The sequence below is a fragment of the Triticum urartu genome, chromosome 3 (genome assembly GCF_003073215.2).
Source record: "Triticum urartu cultivar G1812 chromosome 3, Tu2.1, whole genome shotgun sequence".
Classification (NCBI taxonomy): domain Eukaryota; kingdom Viridiplantae; phylum Streptophyta; class Magnoliopsida; order Poales; family Poaceae; genus Triticum; species Triticum urartu.
In genome coordinates this window covers 623,033,782-623,057,060 of record NC_053024.1, presented here as the reverse complement: position 1 = coordinate 623,057,060, position 23,279 = coordinate 623,033,782, and the positions used below count along the sequence as shown (strand labels likewise).

Below are 23,279 nucleotides of genomic sequence, written 5' to 3'. Positions count from 1 at the left end.
TCGCTTGACGACCTCCAGCCGTGGGCAGGCATCCACAAGCCGCCTCACCAGGCCGAAGAAGCTGTTCGGAAGGGTGTCGCCAGGCCACAACCAGACTATGAAGCCCTTCATGGCCTGATCGGCCGCCTTATGTAGCTCGACCATCTGCTTCAGCTGGTCGCTCATTGGCACCGGATGTTCGGCCTCAGCATACTAAGACCAGAGCAGCTTCTCTGTCGAGCTTCCGTCCTCAGCCTGGTAAAATTGTGCGGCATCGGACACACTGCGGGGCAAATCTGCGAATGCTCCTGAAGAGCTCCGGATTCGGGTAAGTAATCGGTAATTCACTTTTACATGCTTGCTTTGCATATAGAAAGCCTTACCCGCCGCTATCTTCTTCATCGCGTCGATCTCCTGAAGGGCCTTCTGGGCCTCGACCTTGGCACTCTTCGCGCTCTCACGGGCCGCGGCAAGCTCAGACTCTCGCGTCTTCAAGTCAAGCTCCAACGCCTCGTGCTTCGTAACGAGAGCCTGGAGCTCTTGCTGCACCTCGCCCACCCGAGCCTCGTGCCTCTCTCGCTCGGTGCACTCCTTGGCCGCTGTATCTTCGGCCTTGGTCAGCGCTTGCTTCAGGGTCGCCACCTCGGTCGTGGCCCCTGGCAAAACATACAATGATCCTGTCATTTTGCAATCGTGTCCTTTTTATATATACATATATCTATAGACGGGGTATTACTTACCCTCGTTCTCCTCGAGCTGCCTCTTGACAAGGCTGAGCTCTTTCTTGGACCCATCGAGGTCCTGCTTCAGTACGGTGACCTCCGCAGTTAGTGCGGCGGACGCCAGCAGAGAAGCCTGCATATGCATATTGACATACTTATATTAGACTCCTACGATATTATTTGATCCTCTGTTCGGCTTTTCTTTGTGAACACCGAACAAAGCATCAGGGCTACTGTCTATGCGGTAATACTTCTACTACATTGTAATACACTTACCTCAAAGCCTGTTAGAAGGCTGGCACAGGCTTCAGTCAATCCGCTCTTGGCGGACTGAACCTTCTGGATCACCACACTCATGATGGTGCGGTGCTCCTCGTCGATGGAAGCGCTGCGAAGCGCTTCCAGCAGGATTGTCCGATGCCTCTGGATGGGCAGAGGTCACCGGCACAGGCGTTTTGCCCCCTCTTAGAAGGGGACCGCCTGCCCAAGCTCGGAACCGTTGGAGGGTCTGGCGCGGTGTTCGGCTGAGGGCCAAACTCGGAGCTCTCGGGGACCCCGTCCCCTTGGCCCCCGGAGTCCGGAAGGTCTCCTTCAGGCGCCTCCGGGACTGTCCCCCCTCGATCCGGTGCCTCTTGAGACAACACCTCAGCGTCGTCGGCTGGATGAGGGGAGGTGGCGGTCGGGACTGGATCGCTATCCATGTCCGACGAGCCCAGGGAGCCGTCCGATGATACCTCGATATTGGCTCGGGGCGGCCTGCACAATTGAGTTTGGCGTTAGGAAAAGTAGTGCGACAAAGGAATCCTATGGGTAACTTTGGTATCTGAATACTTACGATCTCCCCGGGGGCTTGGCCCTGGGCAACCACTCGTCTTCACTTTCGTCGGCGGCGGTGGAGCTGTCCGGAAGGAGAGTCCTTCCCTTCTTGGACCCTCCGGCCTCCCCAGTTGGGGCGACCTTCCTTTTCTTGTCTCCCCCAGTCGGTGGGGGAGCCTCTTCTTCCTCTTCCTCGTCTTCGGGGGAAGAGCACGTAGCAGAGTCATCGGACGGTGAGTCCGACGACGCCTGGCGTCGGGAACTCTTTCGAGCTCCCTTGGCCTTCTTGGTCTTCTCCGACACCTTATAAGGGGCCGGAGTCAACATCTTCGCCAGAAGGGCGTCTGCGGGGCCTTCGGGCAAAGGAGCCGGACAGTCGATCTGTCCGGCCATCTTCTGCCAGTCCTGTCAAAGGCACGGGAGTTTAGATCCCGCATAGAGTCAATCTATATAAAAAACAAGTATCCTATGAAAGGTAAAACAGCTTACCGCACTGGCTTGGCGCTTCGTGCTGAATCCGCGATCCTCAGTAATGGGGGGAGGCACCTCGGCGCTCTTGAACAGCACCCTCCAGGCATCTTCATGAGTCATGTCGAAGAGCCTGTTCAGAGTTCGGTGTTGCGCCGGGTTGAACTCCCACAAGGTGAACTCCCGTTGTTGGCACGGGAGTATCCGGCGGATGAGCATAAACTGGACTATGTTGACGAGCTTGAGCTTCTTATCCACCATGTTTTGAATACATGTCTGGAGTCCAGTCAGCTCTTTTGAATTACCCCAGGACATGCCCTTCTCTTTCCAGGAGGTGAGCCGCATGGGGATGCCAGATCGGAACTCGGGGGCCGCTACCCCATGCGGGGTCGTGCGGCTCGGTGATATAGAACCACCCCGATTGCCACCCCTTTATGGTTTCCACAAAGGAGCCCTCGAGCCATGTTATGTTGGGCATCTTACCCACCATGGCGCCTCCGCACTCCGCCTGGCGGCCGCCCACCACCTTCGGCTTGACATTGAAGGTCTTCAGCCATAAGCCGAAGTGGGGCTTGATGCGGAGGAAGGCCTCGCACACGACGATAAACGCCGAGATGTTGAGGATGAAGTTCGGGGCCAGATCATGGAAATCCAGGCCGTAATAAAACATGAGCCCCCAGACGAAGGGAGGGAGAGGGAATCCCAGTCCGCGGAGGAAATGAGTGAGGAATACCACCCTCTCATGGGGCCTGGGGGTGGGGATGAGCTGCCCCTCATCTGGGAGCCAGTGCGCGATGTCGTCGGGCAGGTATCCGGCTCTCCTCAGTTTCTTGATGTCTCCCTCCGTGACGGAGGAGACCATCCACTTGCCTCCCGCTCCGGACATGGTTGGAGAAGGTTGAGATGGAAGTGAGGACTTGGGCGCTAGAGCTCGAGTGTGCGGGAGCGTATGAGCAGAGGAGGAAGAAGGCGTGGTTAGAAAGGTGAATCCTTATCCCTTTATATGGGCGGACAAAACTAAGCGTCCCCACTTGCCTGGTAAAACTCGCTTATCCCCCAAGTGCCGCAATTGATGGCGCGGTTGGGTTACCCACGCCCGTATTGATGAGAATCCCGTAACAAGGGGACACGATCTCTGCTTTGACAAGACGTGTCGAAAACTGCCTCGCGTTATGCGCGGGCTGGTTAAAAGAAACGGTTCGAATAATCACCAGGCCATGATGTAACGTCGTGTTGCCAAAACAAGCCAGCAAATTAGATCTGCGAAAATATTATTCTTTCTACGGTGGAATGTGGAACTTATTTTGCAGGGTCGGACATTATCCTCGTATTCAAATTCTTCAGTGATGTATTCGGAGAAGGAACCCGCCTTGCAATGTTGAAGACAACTGCGTGCCGGACTCATCATCATTGAAGCCTGGTTCAGGGGCTACTAAGGGAGTCCTGTATTAGGGGGTCTCCGGACAGCCGAACTATCTCCATTGGCCGGACTGTTAGACTATGAAGATACAAGATTGAAGACTTCGTCTCGTGTCCGGATGGGACTCTACTTGGCGTGGAAGGCAAGCTAGGCAATACGTATATGGATATCTCCTCCTTTGTAACCGACCTTGTGTAACCCTAACCCTCTCCGGTGTCTATATAAACTGAAGGGTTTTAGTCCGTAGGACAACAACCACAACATACAATCATACCATAGGCTAGCTTCTAGGGTTTAGCCTCTCTGATCTCGTGGTAGATCTACTCTTGTAACACCCATATCATCAATATTAATCAAGCAGGATGTAGGGTTTTACCTCCATCAAGAGGGCCCGAACCTGGGTAAAACTTCGTGTCCCTTGCCTCCTGTTACCATCCGGCCTAGACGCACAGTTCGGGACCCCCTACCCGAGATCCGCCGGTTTTGACACCGACAAAACCCCATGGGTGTTGGATTCATTACAATCACATAGTGATGTGAACTAGATTATTGACTCTAGTGCAAGTGGGAGACTGTTAGAAATATGCCCTAGAGGCAATAATAAAATGGTTATTATTGTATTTCCTTGTTCATGATAATTGTCTATTGTTCATGCTATAATTGTATTATCCGGAAACCGTAATACATGTGTGAATACATAGACCACAACATGTCCCTAGTAAGCCTCTAGTTGACTAGCTCGTTGATCAATAGATGGTCATGGTTTCCTGACCATGGACATTGGATGCCATTGATAACGGGATCACATCATTAGGAGAATGATGTGATGGACAAGACCCAATCTTAAGCGTAGCACAAGATCGTGTAGTTCATTTGCTAAAGCTTTTCTAATGTCAAGTATCATTTCCTTAGACCATGAGATTGTGCAACTCCCGGATACCGTAGGAATGCTTTAGGTGCACCAAACGTCACAACGTAACTGGGTGGCTATAAAGGTGCACTATAGGTATCTCCGAAAGTGTCTGTTGGGTTGGCACGAATTGAGACTGGGATTTGTCACTCCGTATGACGGAGAGGTATCTCTGGGCCCACTCGGTAATGCATCATCATAATGAGCTCATGGTGACTAAGTAGTTGGTCACGGGATCATGCATTACGGAATGAGTAAAGTGACTTGCCGGTAACGAGATTGAACGAGGTATTGGGATACCGACGATCGAATCTTGGGCAAGTAACGTACCGATTGACAAAGGGAATTGTATACGGGATTGCTTGAATCCTCGACATTGTGGTTCATCCAATGAGATCATCGTGGAACATGTGGGAGCCAACATGGGTATCCAGATCCCGCTGTTGGTTATTGGCCGGAGAGTTGTCTTGGTCATGTCTGCATGATTCCCGAACCCATAGGGTCTACACACTTAAGGTCCGATGACGCTAGGGTTATAGGGAAAGTCTGTACGTGGTTACCGAATGTTGTTCGGAGTCCCGGATGAGATCCCGGACGTCACGAGGAGTTCCGGAATGGTCCGGAGGTAAAGATTAATATATAGGAAGTGAGGTTTTGACCACCGGAAGTGTTTCGGGCGTCACCGGTAATGTGCCGGGACCACAGGAGGGTTCCGGGGGTCCACCGGGAGGGGCCACCAGCCCCGGAGGCTTGCATGGGCCAAGAGTGGGAAGGGACCAGCCCCTGAGTGGGATGGTGCGCCTCCCACCAGGGCCCAAGGCGCATCTAGGATGAGAAAGGGGAAACCCTAGGCGCAGATGGGCCTAAGGCCCACCCTAGGGCGCGTCCCCTCTCCCCCTCCTGGCCGCCCTCCTCCATCCCATCTAGGGTTGCCGCCCCCTAGGGGTGGGAACCCTAGAGGGGGTGCACCCTCCTCCCCTCCTCCTATAAATAGTGGGGGTTTTGGGGCTGCCCAACACACGAGTCTCTCTCCCTCTTGGCGCAGCCCTACCCCTCTCCCTCCTCGTCTCTTGCAGTGCTTGGCGAAGCCCTGCTGGCGTGCCACGCTCTTCCACCATCACCACACCGTCGTGCTGCTGCTGGACGGAGTCTTCCCCAACCTCTCCCTCTCTCCTTGCTGGATCAAGGCGCGGGAGACGTCCCCGGGCTATACGTGTGTTGAACGCGGAGGCGCCGTTGTTCGGCGCTTAGATCGGAATCGACCGCGATCTGAATCGCTGCGTGTACGACTCCACCAACCGCGTTCTTGTAACGCTTCCGCTTAGCGATCTTCAAGGGTATGAAGATGCACTCCCTCTCTCTCGTTGCTAGTATATCCTAGATTGATCTTGGTGACACGTAGGAATTTTTTTGAATTATTGCTACGTTACCCAACAAATGATGCTCTCTTTCTAAATGTAAAACATTTTGACAGTTTATATTGAACTGCCAAGGGACCGTGGGGCTTATGACTGGTTGTTGAAATAAGCCCCGAAACAAAGAAAAAGGTGTGTGCCGCATCCATGAGGGACTGCTAGTGAGATACTGAAGGAAGGTGGGGATGACGTCAAGTCCGCACGGCCCTTAGAGTACTTGACAAAAATATATAGTTTATGTTTCACACTTGAGAAAAATATATCATTTGTGTTTCACATTTTCATTAAAAGATGATGCCGCATTAAGTTTAAATTTAAAGTGTTTCCCTTTTTATACATAATTTATCACATACATTGTAGGTTTTACTCTTTTAAAATGTTTTAGGACTCTCATACATTTGTTTCCACTTCTTTTTAGTTTCTGTTACCACATATTTATACATTTGTTTTGATGTGATTCTCACGATGATGCCGCATTAAGTTTAAATTTAAAGTGTTTCCCTTTTTATACATAATTTATCACATACATTGTAGGCTTTATTCTTTTTAAATGTTTGAGAACTCTCATACATTTGTTTCCACTTCTTTTTAGTTTCTGTTACCACATATTTATACATTTGTTTTGATGTGATTCTCACGACAAGGGGCAAGACATCATCTTATTCAAACCAGTTACCCCTACAAATATAACTATTAATGCCTTTTACATCGCCCTGCTGATGTGCATTCAAGCCTTCAAGAAAAAGCTAGCGAATTGCTAGAAGGTAGATGATGGTGAAACCCACAAAACCTAGATCTAAAACTTGCAGAAGATGATGTGCCTCTCATCGCGACGACAATGGTGGCGGTCTAGCCTGTTGGACAACGCAGTACGATACACTATCTCAAAACAAAAAGAAAATCTACTGCACGAGCCAAGAACATGATGTGGGTATAGATCACAGGTTTACCACTAGGCTCGTAGTCCTATCAGCGCACTAGTAGAAAAATGAGGCATTACAAGCGGCTCCTGAAAGTGGATCTGGCCAAGCAGATTGTGGTCACTGATAATACCCACCAGAGGCGGTTATTCTTGGTACGGAAAGATCCAAAGGTGGTTAGCAATTCGAAACTCACAGGTTTACCACTAGGCTCGTAGTCCTATCAGCGCACTAGTAGAAAAATGAGGCATTACAAGCGGCTCCTGAAAGTGGATCTGGCCAAGCAGATTGTGGTCACTGATAATACCCACCAGAGGCGGTTATTCTTGGTACGGAAAGATCCAAAGGTGGTTAGCAATTCGAAACTGATTGTAGAAAATTTGAAGGCGGTTGTGTTTCTGTAACTGCCTGTAGTTTTATAACATTAGAGGAGGTTTTCTAGAGGCTAGGCGGTATAGGACGCCTTTCTCTTCCGGTTTCTCCTCCTGCGGTATCCGACTAGTGAGGTAACGGTAGATAGACAAGGGTTGATGGTAGAGGCGAATTCGACGAAGAACATGCACACTCCGGTGGAAAACACTAGATCTACGTCGTGCCCTTGCTGAAGATGGTGGATCGAAGCTTGGCTTTGGGGATGAAAACCTCAAGATCGACCTTGGGTTGGACTCGTCATCATCGGTGCACATGTGGAGATTTCATTTTAAAGGCTTAGTAAGGAGTTGTGTATTTTTTGTTTTGGTTTTGTCTTTTATCATAGGGGAAGTGGCTATTTGGTGCAGTTACTATCGCGAGGCATGCGACCTCATTTTTTTATGGGTCAATGTTGTTCGGCTAATGTATTTTGAATGATATATAATACTCCCTCTGTTTCATAATGTACAGTTTTTTTAAAGTCAAACTTTGCGAACTTTGACCATGTTTAGAGAGAAAAATATTCACATTTCTATTAGAAAATGCATATCATCAGATACATCGTGAATTAAAAATTCATATTGTATATATTTGATATTTCAGAAATAAACAATTTTCTCCTTAAATTTGGTCAAAGTTTGTTGAGCTTAACGTCTCAAAAAACCTATATGCACTACATTATAAAACAAAGAGAGTATATGATTATGTGCATAACTCGATGCAGAGGATTATCCTCTTTTTCCGAAAATATATGATTAGAAACACGACTAAGCTCCCACTAAGTTTCTTATAAACACAAGGTTCATTTTCGTTCTTGATGAAGTGAAATCCTTTGACCGCCTCATCAAAACAAATGTTCCAACTCTAAGATGCTTGCTTTAATCCATGGATGGATTTTCGAAGCTTGCTTTAATCCATGAATGGATTTTCGAAGCTTGCATACCTTAGAGCAACTCTAGCAGAGTCTCTATATCTATGATCACCATCCGCCATATGAAGTGTGCTCCATACGAATATGAAGGTTGTCGAGGTGACGTGGAAACACAGAGTCGCCATATCTCAACCTCCATAATTTGTTTTCTTGTTTTTTTATTCAAACATTCAAACACTTAGATTCCGTCCAGAAGTAAACGTTTGGCACACCAAGCAATTATGAATATAATTTTTGACAATTTGCACAAGCAAAAGCATTAACCAGTGACATGCACAAATCACATGTTGCCGTTGTGTGCACCATCCACTCCGCCGATGTCTGCGCCATTCTTTCCTCCTTCGGCATGTGTATTTTTCCCTAGTTCGAGGTTCCTGAAACGTATGGTAATATCCCACGGCCTCGCCCAAAATTCTCGAGCCATTGGATCCATCGTGATGAACTATTTCTAGGTGTTCAGGCGGATATCTGTCGCCCGATCAGCCTTAATGTGGAGCCTACCCCCCTCCCCCCGTCTCGCCTTCTTCTATTCATTCTTCTTCTCCTCCATGTCTAGATGACTCCATTGTAGCAATCATGAATGTAATTCTCGAGCCATTGGTATACTCGTTTCTTGCCCTCTTCAACTCATTGATATTGTTTTTCATCGCCTCCACCTTTCTTTCTCCTTTTCTGTCTTCCATCCGTTGGGCCGACCCATGCGGCGGTGCTACAACAAAGCCAAACGGCCTTGACCCTTCCCAGCCTATGAGATTTTCTTTGAGGCATATCTATTTTTGGACCATAAAACACAAGCTCAATAGCTATTTCTATCAGCCGGCCCGCCCAACTATTTGGGCCAAGCTCTGCCACTGCCGTGCTAGTCGATGAAATGATACTTCTAGACACGTATACCGTGCGGTCGTCCATCTCTGAAAATGAAACTGAAGCCCTTCATAGATTCTGCCATTACCATGCTAGTCGATGAAATGATACTTTTAGACACATATACCGTGCGGTCGTCCATCTATAAAAATGGAATTGAAGCCCTTCATTGAGTTTGGACTGCCATCCTAATTCCTCGTCCACTTTATGGCCTAATAAATTTCGAGCTCTGTACGTACAACAGGACAGTTTGGCCGAGTGGTCTAAGGCGCCAGATTTAGGCTCTGGTCCGAAAGGGCGTGGGTTCAAATCCCACAGCTGTCATATTTTTCTTTACCTTTTTTTCAGCTTATTTTTTTTTCTCTTCGTTCTGTACTCTTCGGCTCGGCAGCCATTACCCCATCGCCGCGTCGTCCGGCGAGAACTCCCGCGGCGATCGGCCATGGCGGCGTCTCTCCGAGCGTCCTCCTCCCCCCTCCGCTCGCGCCTCCTCTCCTCCCCCGCCGCCTGGTCTCCCTGGCGCCTGCTCCTCTCCTCCTCCGTCCACTCGGACGCCGCCCACCAGACCGAAACCCTCGCCTTCCACGAGATCCAGCTCTCCCCCGAGAAGCCCCCCACCGCCACCGCCTTCGTCCTCCACGGCCTCCTGGGCTCCGGCCGCAACTGGCGCACCTTCTCCCGCACCCTCGCCTCCCAGCTCCGTGACCGCTCCCCCGCCGACGGTAACTGCCGCCCAATACCCCCTTCACTAAATGCGTGTATCTCTTAACAGTTAGCACTGCTACTGATGATTGTGGTATCCATGAACGTTGGAGAATTGTCAATGTGCCCGGCTTACATAGCTCGGCGCTTGCTTAGAGTCACAGGCCGGGAGTTTGTTTAGAGACCTGAGTTTTGTGATTTGTATGCGTGTGTGTTTGTGTTTGTAGAGTGGAAGATGGTTCTTGTGGATTTGAGGAACCATGGGAGCTCAGCCAGGATCAAAGGGCTGAGCCCGCCCCATGATATGTCGAGTGCCGCCAAGGATCTTGCTGATTTGGTGAAGGCTCGGGGCTGGACATGGCCGGATGTTGTCGTGGGTCACTCAATGGGTGGAAAGGTCGCACTGGATTTCACAGAGAGTTGCTCCCGTGGCGATTACGGAGAATCTGCTGCTCTTCCCAAACAGGTTCAGTGAGTTATTTTTAGCTTCCATGTGATTGGTTCTAACATAGTTCTTCTGTTTGCCTATTGTTTTATTATTGTTCTTATGAATAAATTGTCTGATTTTGCAACTTACAGTAGGTGCAGTGTATACATACTTATTTACATAGGTATATGCAGTGTTGATCTAGAAAATCCTACTGTTACATATGAAAAGGTGACACGAAGGAAACAAGAATCATTTAGTTCACTATGTGTCACAGAGTAAAGTATACTTTGAGTTGTGTAAGAGACTTTAATATAGCATCGCAGTACAACCTTTGGAGAATTTGTTGTGATTCTGTTGGCAGAATGACAATGTATTGCTTCTTGTACCTTGTAGTTAATTTCTTGGCATCGTCTTTATCCCTGATTATTCTGTTTGGTCACGCTTACTGAACTGAACATCACTGGGTCAAGGGGATAAAGAAGGTGTATCACATATGTCATTTATTTCCTTTGATGCAGAACAGCTCTGGGTGCTTGATTCTGTCCCTGGAGAAGTAAAAATAGATAACAGTGATGGCGAAGTTGAACGGGTTTTGCAAACACTAGCAAGTCTTCCTTCATCGCTTCCATCGCGCAAGTAATTCTCTTACATTCCCTATATTTCTCTGCTTCCTAATCTATTCGAAATATTAATTTAAAGTGTATGATTCAATCTGTTCATTTTATCGAATAGTGGGCATTAGCAGTGTCTTCAGCAAACAAACTAGTGCACACATCAGTTGACCAAACATTAATGCAGCGGCCCATCGCACTGAAAAGGTTCATGTGCAAGCAGTGTGCTGTATGAGTACATGACTCAAAGGCTAATAGCAACACCGAAAGATGGAATGACAGAACAAGATAATTCGTTATATTGATAATTCTAGTTATATGTAAATTCTAGGCTATGGTGTGTATAACCATGCGGCAGAAGGGTGTGCATGGAATCAAAATTTTGCTAAATCTTTGGCAATTTTGCATACATTTTTGTAGCTAATTTTTTAAACAGAGTATCGTATTTGACTCAAAGCACTGAAATAACCTTAAACACACCGTGCATTTCAAATGTCAACTCGCTTGGTTACTTTAATGCTCAGGGTGAGTAACATCAAGTATTTGTCCTTATCCTGTAATTATGTAAAATTGATTCTAGGTGAGTAGGACGCATATGCCTCTTATTATAAATTGGTTGATGCCTGCCTTGTTCTTGCACTTACTCTTGAAGCCTTGAAGGAGAGCTCACATTTTGGCCCTTCCAAGATATTTAACATGAACTACTAAATGATTCACTTCTGTTCAGATTCTTAATGTTATGCCTGTTTGCTATCAGGTGGGTTGTGGACCACATGGTCAGCCTGGGATTCTCCAAGTCACTTTCAGACTGGATTGGCAGCAACTTGAAGAAGGACAATGAACATGTGACCTGGGCTTTTGATCTTCAGGCTGCCACAGACATGTTTAATTCTTACAGGTAAGAAGCAGTTTTTCTTTTACTTCTCCTCCACCTCCCCTTATCTGATTCTTTGTCTTTGTTGGTATCTTCAATCAGTTGGTGAACTAGCTGTCGTGTAACCCTGTATATCATCCAAACATGTTCAACGCTTTGGTGTATGCAAACTGAGTTAAGTTACTGTTAATTTTCAGAGATAGAAGCTACTGGGGACTGCTGGAGAACCCACCAAAGGGTTTGGAGATCTCGATAGTACAGGCAGAGCTCAGTGATAGATGGCACCCTGAGGATGTCCAGAGGCTAAAAGCACTGTCAAGGAGAGGCAGCAAACCTGACGCGGGCAAAGTGTCGCTCCACGTTCTCCCTAACTCCGGCCATTGGGTTCATGTGGACAACCCCAAGGGGCTGCTCGAGATCATGGCGCCTAACTTCCTCTCCACTGTTCAAAATTGACCTGTTTTTTACTGTCAACTCCAGCCTTGTGACAGTGCGTCTTGTCACGTTTGACCACACAAGGATACTTATTCATGCTCTCTTATTGTGATTGGATGAGAGCATTTTCTGCTTTTTGTTAATAAAAGTGATTTTTTATTACGATTTTACACTCTCTTCTTGCCAATATCAGTTGATGCTTCATGGAAAATAATGTAGTGTGCTCTGGTAATAAAGTGCAAATGTATGATGGTGTAGCCGACGAGCTTACTGACAGAATACATGATCAACGTTCTCTTGTGATACCATATGCTAGCATTGTAACCTTCGTAGGTTGTGGCTTCGGGTACCACATAATACATGCCCGGGTTTCTTGCGGCCATCGCTCCCAACAATTTAGGGAGGCGGTTGTATGCTTCTTCCCCTTCACCATGCACCATTTCAAACACAGCTTGTTTGGCCTTCCATGCGCTCTTGTACTTCACTCCATGCATACATCCCATTTGTATGACCTCTATCAAGCGCTTTGTAGTGTTTGCGCATTCATGGGCGACGAAAGCATAGGTCGGCCGATACTGCTTGTTGGAGGCCGTTGAGCCCCAGCAAAAGGTATATACTTGGCAACTTGTTATCTTCCATTGCCCACCACTACAAATTCTTACATGAACAAACCATGGGCACCATCTTTCTCAAACTCCAGGTGTAACGCTGCTTTGTGTCCGAGTGCTTCGCAAGTAAGGTTGATGGTGCTTCATACTTCATAGAGTACTCCCACAATCACATTTGATATTCAAGCAAGTCTCTAAACTTCAGGTTGGGGTATACACGTGACTTTTTATATCTTCCGGATGAAAATGGCAATGGTCCAAATTCTTTAGTCTCCCCCGCCATCAACTATGGCCTCATCAACGAGGCTAAGATCACCAAACAAATATATTTGGTGCTCCTGACCTTCCGGATGAAGAGCAGAAGACGACGGTCAGAGGGCTGAGGTGCGCCCTTATTCGTCCCTCCTCCGCGCCGGGATGTTCGCCGGCGACGCGCACGGATCAGGACGAGCTTCTAGTCGGCGTCGGCAGTGTTGGGCGTCGACGCATCCCTCGAGTGCGGCGGCATGACGTCTAGTTCGTGGATGGAGGCGGGGAGATGTGTGCGAGCCTAAATTGTGCGTGCAGCGTGCGTCGTAGGCTTGTGCGTCCGTGTGGATAATGGGTCATTACTAGTACCTAGTAAGAAAAAATCACTTGGGCTGGTGGGAGGGGGGCACGGCCCCTCAACGTTCTACATAGCTTCGCCATTGGATGTCACCGTCCATGTCCACTTCTACAGATAGAGCGCCCAAGCGTCTAGCCAACTCAGTTCTATTATTCATCGGTCCAATGCACTAGCTCATCTCATGGAGGGCAAAAGCAAATGTGGTTAGTTGTCTTGTTGTTCACCGCCTCGACACATTCCCAGGCATCGTCCCACACAGAATGAAAGATTGTGCCTTAACATCATCAAGGCCGTCCCCGTGAAGCTCATCCTCTATGTTGAAAGTATGTCCTAGAAGCAATAATAAATTAGTTATTACCATATTTCTCTATTTATGTTAATCGTTTATTATCCATGCTAGAATTGTATTGATCGGAAACTCAAATACATGTGTGGATACATAGACAACAACGTGTCCCTAGTGAGCCTCTACTAGACTAGCTCGTTGATCAAAGATGGCTATGGTTTCCTAGCCATGGACATGAGTTGTCATTTGATAACGGGATCATATCATTAGGAGAATGATGTGATGGACAAAACCCAAACTATAAACGTAGCATGTGATCGTGTCGAGTTTATTGCTATCGTTTTCTGTATGTCAAGTATATGTTCCTATGACCATGAGATCATGCAACTCACTAACACCGGAGGAGTACCTTGTGTGTACCAAACATTGCAATGTAACTGGGCGACTATAAAGGTGCTCTAAAGGTATCTCCGAGGGTGTCTGTTGAGTTAGCATGGATCAAGACTGGGATTTATCACTCCGTATGACGGAGAGGTATCTCAGGGCCCACTCGGTATACAACATCTCATTAACTACATGTCACATAAGTAAAAATTTCTCGAAATGCGTTATGTTATTACCGAAGTTACTTTCACTATGACTAGCCTTAAAACATGGTTGACTGCGAGTTAGTGCTATATGTCATCATCCTGTCCTGAAAGTGACAGTTAAGTTGACTGAACAATGGTAGTTTTCTGTCACGCGTAATTATATGATGGTTACGGGCTGAGACGTATCCCATCGTAATAATCTCCACCGCCCCATGAATTCGCTAGTGCAACCCATTCCGTAACCAATCCCATGCCATTACCCCATTCGTGATCTCCGTTAGGGCATGTATAATGGTACTATGTTAGGAGTGCTATGTAGGATAAATGATGAGGTGGAGTAAAGAGAATTCATAAGAAAAGGCTTGTCTTCTCTTATTTAAATAAGACAAGAGATAATATCTTAGCATAATATATGTCACCATGTTTTTAGGATTAACTAGTTATGAAGATAAGGCTAAGAAATGACCCATTGTAGACATCTTTTTTTGTCATCTCTTAATTACATGCAAGACCTAAGATAAGACTATCTTATCAACCATTGTACATGCCCTTACGATATGCCCATACGTGTAGCTCAAAAATCCTAAACATACGGGCAGTTTACTTAGCAATACAGACTCTTTCCAAACTACTCTTCTCCCCTCCCCTGATTTTTAGGGCGGGTGGGCCCGTGAGCTTATTTCTATCCAGTGAAAATCAGCCAGCTAAGCCACTCCGTAATACCCAGTAAGGCTGGTCGTAATGGTAGTATCATAGCTAGTATCATGCATGCCAACTAGGCAATTTTGATGAGGTGTCATAGCATTAAATAAAGAAAAGAGATGATGGAGTATCATATTATGATACCGTATCATAATAAATGCTATGCTACTTTGTGTCATGCATGACAATAAATAGAGTACTACATGATACTAATATATGATACTATGCATTAGGAAGGTAGTATCATAAACTAGTATCATATACATGATACTACTATATGATACTCCCCATTACAACCAACCTAAAAATATTTCATGCGTGTAGCATTGCTTCGTGTAGCTAGACCTGGCCAGGCCTGACCAAGCTTGAGGTAGAAAACTCAGGCCCAAGCCCGGCCCAGCCCAGCCGTCGGGCCTACTTCTCAGGCCCAAGCCCAGCCCGTCACAGCAAAAAACATCGGGTCTCGGGCCTTGGGCCAGACCTCTTTAGTAAATGACAAAAACAACGGGCCCAGGCCTGGCCCGACCTAATCTTCGGGCTCAAAACCTAGGCCCAGGCCTGGCTCGGGAGTAGCGTCGGGCCGGGCTTTTTCAGGCCTTTTCGGGCCGGGCGGCCCATGGACAGGACTACGTGTAGCATTACTCATGGAGAGATGCTAGACTCATGGGGGTGTTTTTTTAGGGGCTTCATGGAGCTGCTAACGTGGAGGTTTAAGATTAGATTAAGCAGATGGGAAGGGGTCCATCCCCTGAAAGTCAAGAGGAGAGAGTTATGGTTTTGAAAAAATAATTAAAACGCCAGTATTAGTCCGTGTGTATAGTATTATTGTTACTCATGGTTCTAGAGTAATCCTAGACTTGCGGGTAATTACGGGATGGTTACGGGGTTGAGACTTGAGAGATTATCCCTTCGTAATAATCTACACCGCCCCCTGAATTTGTTGGTGGGGCCCATTCCATAACTAATTTTACTTGTTGATAAAAGACATTTCATTGAATGGATTTATCAGGGTGATACAATTGCATTAAAAGAATATCCAACCTCTGCATAACTTGATGCATACAGTTAATAAGTTCAAACGATCAAAAAATAAACATTATTTTGAGGCAAAGAAAATCGATTCAGCCTAGGATGAGGCAAATCCTATCTAAAGATTATACTGCCATTCATGAAGGGAGAAAACCTAAATGCCATCATAAAAAGTCTCTGTCCTCTGGCCTATGCACAATAGATCAAGTATTGAGCCATTACGTAAATGTAGAATAACCTTCACAGAAGAAAAACACATTTATTGTTAAAAATCACATCATTCTTGGTAAGGCACAATGCCCACTATAAGACAGCGCTTCCATAAAAATATGTGCAAAAAATTATTTATATCCCACAACCAATTGCCGAACATATTACATGCATTACATGGGGTATAGATTTACCCCATTCCATGCCATCAATTTACCCTGTCTGCAATCTCTGTACATGTAGCATTACTCATAGTTTTATGCAATTGACTCCATTCACGGTTCCATATGGAGCCTAAGAGCATCTTCAATAGATAATGTAGACGTATGAATAACAACTTTTTTACATCTACGATGCCCTAAAATGCTGCTTTAAAAGATAATATAGATGAAAAAAATTACATCACCTCCTTCAAGTGATGTAAAATAGCCTGCCATGCGCGAACACCCAATCACCCTTTATTTAAGTTCTGTCCGCCGCCCAGCCCATGGCTGACTCATATGACCCCGCCGCCCCCTTCCGCCACCGCCGATCGGTCCCACCCCGTTGTAGCCGCCGCCGACGCAACCACCTTACCAACCCCGCCTCTGCTGCCATGCCGCCACCCCCATCCTGCCGCCTTGGCTTTGCCCCACCTGGCCGGTCGTTGTCGCGGCAACAGGTGCACCACCGGCGAAGAAGCAGCCGACGGCCAAACCCCGCGGTGGAGGCATGAAGCGGCCGGCGTAGCACAACTCAGCGACGAATCCATCTCGAGCGGCCAAGAAGATGAAGCTGACCGTGGCTGCTTCGGCCGATTCGTTGTCGTCAGCGGCCGTGGCAACTGCATCCGGTTGTAGAAATATGAAAATATTGCTCTATATGATGATGATTTTGATTTCGAAATACGGTTGTAGCTAGCTGCGTGGCCATCGATTGGTTTACATCTTCACATATGCATCATCTATTGAAGTTGTAGTTGCACATCACCAAATATACATCATCTATTGGAGTTGATTCTTTTTTGAGATGTTAAGAACAACTTTTTGAGTAATATATTAATATCGCGAAGATATCAATTACACTCAACCTCTGCGCATCATAAGATGTCACAAAGACATCCAAGATGCACACAACCCGAAAAGAAAAGAAAGAAGAAAGAGAAAAACCAAAGGCCTTGCCACAGTGATCAACTCCTTCCAGCAGCAACACACGAACCACCACAAATATGACAACACTCGAAAAACATAAAAAGTCTCCAAAAGTGATAGTTTCAAGAAGGAAACAGTGCATAAGCGCCGTCTTGCTCGATCTAAGATCTTATGTTTTCACCCTGGAGAAAGCCTGATCGCTTAGAGCAATACCTTCAGCAAGGCCATTGCCAGGCACAACCAATGAATGTCAGACCTTAGGTTTTCACCATGAAAGTCACGACTCACCACTCGAGGAGCACCATCAAAAATGAAACCCTGAAGTGCTGATGCCCCACTTGTCACTATTGCTTGTGAAAGTTATCAAAAACCTGACTGATTCCATCACCTTCAAGGCCCCCTCCGCCTTACTGGCCCTTCAATCTCAGCCACCATGACTTTCTCTACCGCCATCTACGCCATGAAAATCAAGATACCGACATATGTCCCATGGTGTCAACAAACAACATAGCTTCACGACGTGCCCCCATGGAGCCGCGTAGGATGATATGGACACGCACGATCGGATTCTATCCCATTCAGATATCCTTGGGCAAGATCTCCCGCTACAGTTCTGGAACACGTCGACGGCCAGATCGAGGAGGATCGATCATGCAGATCATTCCCGTGATGCGATAAGAGCACTAGGACCGCCACCACACCGCTGCCTCTACCACGTCGACGCCATCACCACCACGGCGGAGGACACCGGCCCGCGCTACACATAGCTCGCGCCGCTGGCTGAAGATGTATGCCAGATCGGGACGGATCCCGATGATCCGCCGCCTCCTCGCATGCACAATCGGCCATCTCGAAGCCTGTCGTGCGCCTCCAGTCCTGAGCGCCGCCGCACCACCGTGACCCTCGCCATCGCGGTGTCCCGGCCCAGGCGTAACGCCTCGTGATGGACGCCCTGCGCGAGAAGGCGAAACGCCCCGCCGACACCGGTCAGGCTTTTCCCGCTGCATCCACTAGCGGCGGCGAGGCGGGATGGAGAGAAAGGAGGGTGCTGACGGCGGCGCCGGGAACGCCCACCCCGTCACCCCGACGTGGGAGGGTTCAATTTCCATGATTTTCCTGTTGGTCGTTTGATACGTTCTAAAAAAACACCTTTTTAAAAGAATAAAAGCACTTTTATATTTATAATATAAATTCTAACACCAATTTTTACATCTTTAAATTTGCATCATTTATTGGAGTTGCTCTAGTCGGTGTCCGTGTAGTTGAGCAGGTGCAGCCGTCGGCTGGAAGATATGCGTACCTGTCTTTCGAGTACATCGGCGGAACATTAGCAGTTAATTATACTAGTACAGCAGAAAGCACGTTTTAAGGTCGACAGCCACATAGCAGAAAGTATAGCACCTGGGACGTCCCTCTCCGTGCCACGACCACTCTCGTGCCCATGCTGTCCTATACGTTGCCTCGAAGCACGCGACCTGTCTCTCTCTCTCTCCCCGTTGTAGTAACTGCTAATGTTCCTAAGCGTGTGGATCGGTCTTGCCCTCGGAGCTGCTAGTATAAATGTCGCGCCATTCATCGGCACGTTCTTCCATTCCGGCACTGTAACCCGACGCAGCCATGCATTCCGGTACCGGCGAAGCAGCGTGGCGCTCGCGCGCGGTGTGCGGCACGGAGTACACCTGTTGCCGCGCCGTGCCGGGCGGAACCGGCACCACTCTCATCGCGCTCCGCCTCTCGCGCGGCGGCGCGGCGGCTGAAGCGGCAGTCCGCGCTCTCCAGAGCGCTCACCCCGTCCTCCGAGCCCACCTCCGCGGCCCCGCCTCCAGCCCCACCCTCGCCTTCCCCTCCGCCGCGCCGCAGCTACGCCTCGCGCCCCAGCCATGCGCGCTCGACTTCCACTCCCTCCTCGAGCGCGAGATCAACCGCAACCCGTGGGCGGCCGCCGCACCCGGGCCCGACGGCGCCCCGGTGCTCTTCGCCGCGCTCTACGAGCTCCCGCCGCCCGCGGGCGGGGCGGCGCTGTTCGTCCTGATCCACGCGGCCGTGTGCGACCGCGCGGCGTCCGAGGCGCTGCTGAGGGAGCTCCTCGTGCTGCTGGGCGGCGCGGGCGTTGGCGGCCCGGAGGTGGAGGAGGAGGCGGCGGCGGTGGAGGCGGGGTTGGAGAAGAGGATACGGAAGAAGGACGCGCGGAAGCCGTTGTGGGCGCGTGGCGTGGACATGGTGGGCTACTCCCTCGACGGGCTCCGCGCCTCCACGCTGCCGTTCGAGGAGACCGGCACGGCCAGGTCGACGCACATGGTGCGCCTCCGGTTCGGCCGCGAGGACACGACGCGGCTGCTCCATGTGAGTTTGCTTCTACGACACACACACACACACATTGGTACTGCACCATACAGATCACTGGTTCTTTTCACACGATCATCTAGGCATGCAAGGAGAACGGAGTGAGGCTTTGCTCAGCCATGGCTGCGGCGACGATGCTAGCTGCACGGCAATCGAGGAAGCATTCCAGCAGCGGCCAGCAAGAGACGTACTACGTTGCAACCCTCATCAACTGCCGCGAGTTTCTTGAGCCAGCTTTGAACGATCACAACGTTGGTAAGACCTTGAAGCAAAACTACTACCGAAGACTGGCTAGGAGAAAATTCATCACTGTTAATCGTTGCAGGGTTCTTCTACTCTGGTGTCACCAACACCCACAAGGTAAACAGAGAGGGAAGGCTGTGGGCGCTGGCCAGGAGGTGCCATGATGCCCACAGCAACGCCAGGAACAACAAGAAGCACCTCACCGACATCGGCGACCTCAACTTCCTCATGTGCCGGGCCATCGAGAACCCGCAGCTGACCACGGCCTCCGCGCTCCGGACAGCGCTCGTCTCCGTGTTCGACGAGCTGGCGACCTTCGACGTGCCTGATCTGCAGAGCAAGGCCGGCGTGGAGGACTATGTCTGCTGCGCCACCGTGCACGGCATCGGCCCGTCGATCGGCGTGTTCGACTCTATCAGGGATGGCGAGCTGGATTGCGCGTGCATGTACCCTTCTCCTCTGCATTCCAGGAAGCAGATACAGGAGGTGCTTGACAGGGTGAAGATGATTTTACACGAAGGGAGCAACCCAAGTGATGACAAGAATGAAAGCTGCACGTAGTCTTCCCTGCATTGCACGAAGGGAGGAATGGAATGTTGACCCCCACCTAAGTCGTCAATCACCGAACCATTTCATGCATTATTATTTACAAAGTGTGCCACCACATAAATAAATAAAAATACTCCCTCCCAATCCAAAATAAGTGTGAACTCAGATTATTTTAACTTTAGTTCAAAACTAAGACACTATTATGGATCAGAGGGAGTAGTACATTTGTAAAAAAAAGTACTCATACTCCTGTATACCACATAGATAAATCAACTTTTTTCACTATTTTTTATACTAATATACTTCACGAACAATAACTAAATATCCCTAAATGTGTTCCATGAAAAATGTCATTTGAGTCCACATGTTTCATATTATTTACACATAACATAAACTGCTTTTTCGTGCGTAAATATTGTAATACCAGCCTCGTCATACATCAACACAAATTTGGACGAACATGTGGGTCTAGCCACCAACAGGTGATTGGAAGGTTGGGAGGACAATGATATTCCCGGCCCACCAGGGTTCAAGTTCTAAATTTGACACTGGTGTTCGCATTTTCCTGGGTTTATTTCAGATTTTTCGGTGATGTATATTCAGTGGGAGTAGACGTTCCCGTCGACACGAAGGCGTCTATAGTAACTTCATAAATCTCGAGATGATGTGTCGGCTCGGTCTCTCAGATGCACGCATAAGAGTAGAATGTGCATGTCTGCGTTCATAGGGATGAGTGTATATACATATGCAAGGGGGATCCAGGATTAAAAATGACCGGGGGCACCCATGTGAAGGAAAAATTATGTACATATAGGCCTACAAATATCAAAATGTTTTATATGTTGATTTTGTCAAAGTCCTTCATATTATAGTAATAGGACATATGTATCAATAAAGTGATTGAATGAACAAGTCTGTTTAGACAAAGAAATGTCCAATAGTTCATAAGTTACAAAACAGAATATGCCTTCCAAGTACATAATCCACCTGCCACTTGCTAGGGTGAGTCATATAAATACAAATGGAAGTGGTAAACAAAGGAAATATGTAGGGAATTAAATTATACTCCCTGAGTAAAGAAATATAAGAGTGTTTGGATCACCGGGGAGTATTTCTTATTAAGACATCAAGTTATTACATTTGTTTTGTCCCTGAAATCTTTCTTCTTCTTTTCGCGGAAAAACATAGCCACATACCATGCAACCTCAAAACAAAAGATGTCAAGAAAACATAGTCACATCACTAGTAATTGTGTCCAACGATTCCTTTTAACTATATCTTGTTAGTTTGTCTTTTACTCTATTTTAGTTTAGTTATTTTTAGAAAAAAGGCATCAGTCCAACTTTATAAATAAAGCCATCAGGCAGCGTTCACCAAAGGACAGACAACAGGACATAAAGTTTAGTTGGATCCTAAGAGCAACTCTAGCAGACCCCGCATTCCGCCGAAGTTCGAACGGAGGCGTTTATGGAGGCTCAAAATCGCCGCGGCAAAACAGTAACTGTATTCAAACCCGTAAAATTTTAGAAAAAACTTGTTTCCCATGAGAAATTTAAGCAAAAGCTTGCCGGTGCTCGCTCGCATAGATAGTTCTTCTTCACATAAGTTCGTAAGCATGCATATATTACATATAAGTTCGCCGGAGCTAGACCAGGCCTACGCTACCGTACCACTACACAAAATTAAGCAGTGAAATATTCCGCCCACATTTTTTTATTCAGTGAAAAATAACTGAAATAATAACCGTACGAATTCATGTACGAAGTATACGAGTAGCAACAGGTTGGTACTAGTATGGACCAACTCAAAAAAGAAGTACTAGTACGGACGCTACGACTGCATCACAGAGAAAAATCCGAAACCGTATAGAAATTTGAGTTATGCGTCATACTAATCCTAAGAAGTTTTGGATTACAACCAAGCTGTACCAGAAGGAATTCTATATAATAACATGCAGAAATTAAGATTACAAAGAAGTCAAGAACCCTAGCGTTGTGCGTTCAGTTGTGCACTTATGCTTACCTTCACGTGACGATGACAATACTGGGATTATTCTGTTGCACGTCGCGATTCTTCAAGGGCGGCGGCCAGCCGGCGGGTACTCGGCGGATCGATCGTCGGAGGACGACCGTGACCGCTAAATCGTCGGGGTACTAGCGGTTTTCTTTTCTCGAGTCTCGCCTCTCCGCTGGCTTGTCTCCCCGTTTTCTGCTTTGATCGCTTCGTGATTTCCAAAGGGCAGTACGCACGCAAACGCCCAGACATTTCCAAAGGGCAGTACGCACGCAAACGCCCAGACATATGTCCATACACTCATTCCTATGAGTACATACATTCTACCCCCATGAGCACATTAATTCAAAAGACTGGACCGACATATTATCTTGAGATTTTACGAAATCACCGTAGACGTCTCGTAGTCGACGGAAACGTCTCCTATCACTAAACGCGCATCACTGGAATTTTTAAAATAAATTCAGAATAAATGCGAGCACCACAACTTAAACCCCAGTGAGTGGGGATACCATTGTTCATCTAACCATTCAACCATAAGTTGGTTCACATTTCTCCCTACCTTTGCATTCTTTTCATCCGTGTCTCTCAAGGAGAGCGGGGGCCTCTGTGCTGGACTGACGAGGGCCCTGCTGGAAGGTACTAGATACATATAACTGGAGCCGAAAAATGACTGGGCCTGGGCCTCGCCTCGGCCTCATGTGCGTCCACGTCTGTACTGTGTTAAAAAATAGGTTCTAGACGAGATTGTCATCCAAGTGGCGCCAGAGAAGATAGAGCTACGGTTTGCTGGTGTGAAGACGCGCCGCTTGTCAGGACCCTCATCTCGACTAACCAAACCACTCGACGCTTTGCCATGATCGTCGCCACGCTCCAGGACACCCACTGAAGATGTCGAGATGACCCTGCCTCTCTCAGGATTAGAGTCACACCCCTCCCCATGGCCCAGAACACAGGCTGCATGGCGTGGGCTGCAGGAGAGGAGGAAGAGAGGGGGGCAAACCACGATGTTGGTGTCAAAGCCGGTGGATCTCGGGTAGGGGGTCCCGAACTGTGCGTCT

The 23,279-nt window shown here is 47.9% G+C and overlaps 2 protein-coding genes and 1 non-coding gene across 3 annotated transcripts; all 3 read left to right on the top strand.

Moving 5' to 3' along the window:
* The first annotated feature begins 9,100 nt into the window (after positions 1-9,100).
* Positions 9,101-9,180, top strand: TRNAL-UAG. Its single transcript has one exon. It is a non-coding gene; the product is annotated as a tRNA-Leu (tRNA).
* Positions 9,181-9,185: 5 nt separating this feature from the next.
* On the top strand, positions 9,186-12,068 carry LOC125545425 (protein ABHD11-like). Its single transcript, XM_048709352.1, has 5 exons — positions 9,186-9,578; positions 9,786-10,024; positions 10,512-10,624; positions 11,357-11,497; positions 11,671-12,068. Exons 1-5 carry the CDS (start codon positions 9,299-9,301, stop codon positions 11,927-11,929), a joined length of 1,032 nt encoding a protein of 343 aa, XP_048565309.1. The 5' UTR covers positions 9,186-9,298; the 3' UTR covers positions 11,930-12,068.
* Positions 12,069-18,687: 6,619 nt separating this feature from the next.
* Positions 18,688-20,217, top strand: LOC125547040. Its single transcript, XM_048711080.1, has 3 exons — positions 18,688-19,413; positions 19,497-19,668; positions 19,739-20,217. The coding sequence occupies exons 1-3, from the start codon at positions 18,688-18,690 to the stop codon at positions 20,215-20,217; spliced, it is 1,377 nt and encodes a 458-aa protein (XP_048567037.1).
* Positions 20,218-23,279: the final 3,062 nt, after the last annotated feature.

Excerpts from the sequence above, each read along its gene's own strand:
- LOC125545425 (XM_048709352.1), top strand. The coding sequence starts at position 9,299 with ATGGCGGCGTCTCTCCGAGCGTCCTCCTCCCCCCTCCGCTCGCGCCTC. Across the intron at positions 10,625-11,356 it reads TCATCGCTTCCATCGCGCAA|GTGGGTTGTGGACCACATGG; the intron begins GTAATTCTCTTA and ends GTTTGCTATCAG. Across the intron at positions 11,498-11,670 it reads GACATGTTTAATTCTTACAG|AGATAGAAGCTACTGGGGAC; the intron begins GTAAGAAGCAGT and ends GTTAATTTTCAG.
- LOC125547040 (XM_048711080.1), top strand. The coding sequence starts at position 18,688 with ATGCATTCCGGTACCGGCGAAGCAGCGTGGCGCTCGCGCGCGGTGTGC. Across the intron at positions 19,414-19,496 it reads ACACGACGCGGCTGCTCCAT|GCATGCAAGGAGAACGGAGT; the intron begins GTGAGTTTGCTT and ends ACGATCATCTAG. Across the intron at positions 19,669-19,738 it reads TTTGAACGATCACAACGTTG|GGTTCTTCTACTCTGGTGTC; the intron begins GTAAGACCTTGA and ends TAATCGTTGCAG.